At 34.3% G+C, this 3,899-nt stretch overlaps 1 protein-coding gene across 1 annotated transcript in view; it reads left to right on the forward strand.

Annotated features, from left to right (window-relative positions):
• The window catches only part of LOC111815236 (UDP-glucose:glycoprotein glucosyltransferase 2-like), a gene marked incomplete at its 5' end in the record, with an annotated part of 95,321 nt that overhangs the window by 40,440 nt on the left and 50,982 nt on the right, over positions 1-3,899 (forward strand). Inside the window, one exon of the mRNA XM_023709629.1 lies at positions 3,502-3,586. Within this exon, the coding sequence (XP_023565397.1) occupies positions 3,502-3,586 (85 nt within the window). The remainder of the gene's footprint in view (positions 1-3,501; positions 3,587-3,899) is intronic.

A 3,899-nucleotide genomic window follows, 5' to 3' on the forward strand; every position in this document is an offset into this window, starting at 1 on the left:
ATAACGGAACTTAACAAAAAATGGGTATACAGATGAATGTCCATTTTGTATCTGTGTATTCAAAGTGGTTAGGATAGATATATAGTTACATCCTCTTAATGAATAGAATGATATGTTCTAATGGTGTTTGTAAATAGGATCTCAAGTCCACATCTTGTACAGCAATTAAGCACTAAGAAGAATGTATGCAGTGTGTTAGTTATTGAAATTGTCCTAGCGGTTTGATTTGAAACTGTCTCATTGCTATTTGTTTATCAATAAAATTATGAAAAAAATATTTAAATGACAGAACTAAACAAAAAAGGGGGATACAGATGAATGACTACTTTGTACCTATGTATTCAAAATCATTAGGATAGATATACAGCTACATTCTCTTAATTCAGTGAATAGAGGGATTTCTTCTAATAGTGTTTGTAAATAGGATATCATGTCTGCATCACAACAAATAACCACTAGGAAGAGAGTATGCAATGTGTTAATTATTGAAACTGTCCTACTAATTTGATTTGAAACTGTCTCATTGCTATTTGTTTCTCAATAAAATTATTGGAAAAAAATAATGTATCCATCTGGCTGACGTTCTTAATTATAACAATAAAAATTGTCAAAAATAAAAAAAAAACAATGGGCTTACATGCTTTTATATTGTATTAGGAAAGGGTTACAGAGCCAAACTCCCCAGGAATGACAAAACCAAGAAACTGACCAGCAAGACAGCTGCCAGTTCTCCCATGATTCAGAATATGAGAAAGCAAGAAGCTGCTACTACCAACACATCAGCTGGCTGTCAGCACGCACAGAGCTAAGAGACTGGAACATAGATGTAGAAAGTCGTGTGTCTCATGGCCATACTTGCCAAGAGAGACCAGCCAGGCATTAGCACATTGCCCCCACTCACTTCTACCTTCCATGTACATGCAAATATATGCAAATTAAAACTATTCTCAGCCAGAACCATAGCTGGTAAGAGTCTAGGAAAACAACCACCTTAAAAAAATGTGTAGCCAGAGAGCAAATTGGTCAAGCAATGGTCGTGACTCATCCAGATGCCTGACACTGACAAAAGATCCACAAGGTTCTGTACGTGGTTCCGGGGTAAATCCTGAGAGGATTTGACTGAACTTGTCAATACGAAAGTTACATTTTTAGTTATATAGGTCGTACTGTAACTTGGTCTTAGCCATTCAGCAGAAGTGTAACCATGAGGTATAAAAGGTAAAGCTACAAAAAAAAAAGTAAAGCTATATTAATATGCTGAGCTGTAAAAGGCTCAAATTCATAACTTCAGACAATTGCCAGTTGTGCTGGTAACTCACTACTACTGTGAGCTATTGGACTATATTGAGTTATTTTGCTGAATTCAAGTAGTTACAATATTTGGACTGGCATCAAGTATGAAAAGGTCCTTTAAAAATTTCTCCAAATACAGCTTCTCTAACAGCAGTGGAACACCCATCCCTGACAAGCAAAACATAAAAGAGTGATGTAAATAAAGGGCCAGTGAGATAGTTAGGTTAGATATACAGCTACTTTCTCTTAGTTCAATGAGAAGAAAGTTTTGTGCTGATATTGTTTAGACAAGATATCATGTCTGCATCTTGTCCTCTGCATAACTACTGTGAAGACAATAATATGCAATGTATTAATTATTACAAATGTCCTACTAACCTGTTTTGAATGTGTTTCATTGCTATTTTAACTTTTTTCTCATTAAAATGAATAAAAATTATTTAAAAATAATATTTTCTGATACATAGTGATTTTTTCATTTAGAAATAAATGGCTTGGGGCCGGGGAGATGGCTCAGTGGAATAAGCGCTTCCCTAGCAAGCACAATGGCCTGAGTACAATCCTCGGTTCCACCAAAAAAATAAAATAAAATAAAATAAAATAAATGGCTTTTACAAAGATACAGTGTCTTCTCATTGAGAATGTAAATCTCATTGAAAATGGGGAGATAGCTTAGTAGAATAAGCACTTGCCTGGCAAGCACAAGGGCCAGAGTTCAATCTCTGGCTCTACACACACACACACAAAAAAAAAAAAAGTAAAATATTTGAGTAAATCCCTTTTTCTTTACAGTAAATGTTTCCCTAACTGCTTAGCTTGTTCTCTTCACTTAACCTGCTGATTTTCCTCATGTGTCTGGTGGGTTTTAGCTGCTTCGCATTGTTGACATACATCTCATAGTGCAGTACAAATTGAGCCAGGCCTCCAATTTGGATCTGGGGTTATAATTATATCCTTAAATGATGGTTGTAACTCACTTAACGTGAGTTAGCATCTATAACATACTTAAAATACTGTGAAGGAGTAAGAGCTCATTGTCCTCACTACCTCTGCCACCTGTAAGAGAGATTTGCTTTAGAACCTACAGATACCTGGGTGCAGTGATATGCTTGCTGGGCCAGGCCTGGTCCGAGTGGATTAGACTGCTGAAGTTGCTAATGCCCTCAAGCAATGCTATGACTAGAAGTGCTTCAGATTTTAAGAAACGACACTGGTACCATCTAAGTTCAAACCCTTTCTGTTTTGGACATGGTTCTGCCTTCTCCTGGGGTTAGCTCTGCCAGTTGGAAAGCTGAAAGTAAGAGGAAGTCAAAGGCTTGTGTTAGTGCTTGTAGTGCTAGGACGCCCAGGTGTTCCTTTAGCAGAATGTTAACATGTACAGTATGTCCTAAGTATGACCAAATGCAAGAACACCAGATTCCTTCCCTTTAACAAAACTTAATGATATAGTTTTTACAGTGAAATTTTTCAGTCCGTGAGAGTAGTATCAGAAAATTTGGAATACAACTGTTATCTTTGTTTACACAATTTTGAAAATTAAAGAATAAATTATATACATATAAAATAGAAACATTAAGGTGATATATGATAGACACATTTTCAGTCTTAGAGATTTAATAGTGCCTTTCAGGTTTTGGCATTTGAAAATGCTGGGTAGATACTAAAATGCTGACAATATAAAATTCCTTTGATGTCTAAACATTTTTTAAGTCTAGAAAACATCTCACATTTTGATTGTCATTGCAACAAATCAGAGATGTGAAAGATTGGAGTTTTATTTTAGTCTTTGTATACAACAGTAAAGATAAACCGTAATTTAAGTTTTATGGCTGCTCAGGCAATGTTAGACTTACTTGAGTTACTTTTGTACAATGGTAATGTATATTAAAGTAAACTTTAGATAATTTTTAACATGTAATATATCAATTTAAATATACTATATTTTATTACATTTTAAAATGTATAAATTGAGTATAGAAAGCAAATATAGGGCCAGGGAGATAGCACAGTAGAATAAACACTTGCCTGGCAAGTGCAGGGTCCTGAGTTCAAATCCTGGTACCAAAAAAAAAAAGGAAGAAAGCAATATGATATATACACAAGTTTATACCAATGCAAAGCGGATTGCTTGTGTATCTTAATTGTATATCTGGTTTTGAATTCATGATAAAAATTTATGGGGTTTTTTTTGTTTGTTTTTGCATTTAGGCATGAAGAAACTGACTCTCCGTCAGATATAGAAGATGTCATTGTTGTGTTAAACAGCTTCAAGAGCAAGATATTAGAAATGGAAGTATGTGAGACTGAAGCATTTTATTTTCTTTATCATTAATGTGCACAAATATTTTATTTCCTTAATTTTTTTATTTTGCAGTGAAATTTACAGTTTTACTACCTAGACTGTGTTGGAAAACTTAGAATAAAAGGAGGGACGATTAGATCATGAAGGAAAAACAGACATTGAAGATAGAACAGAAAGAATGATTTTTTGGAATTTTTTGTAGCCAGATAAAGCTAAAAATCAAGATGAAGAGATGAGATCAAGAAAATAGGCTGAATAGTTATTCCTAAAAGGATAAGTAATATTTCTTCCCTTAATGTTTCTT

The sequence above is a fragment of the Octodon degus genome, unplaced genomic scaffold, assembly GCF_000260255.1.
Source record: "Octodon degus isolate 3935 unplaced genomic scaffold, OctDeg1.0 scaffold00013, whole genome shotgun sequence".
Taxonomy (NCBI): Eukaryota; Metazoa; Chordata; class Mammalia; order Rodentia; family Octodontidae; genus Octodon; species Octodon degus.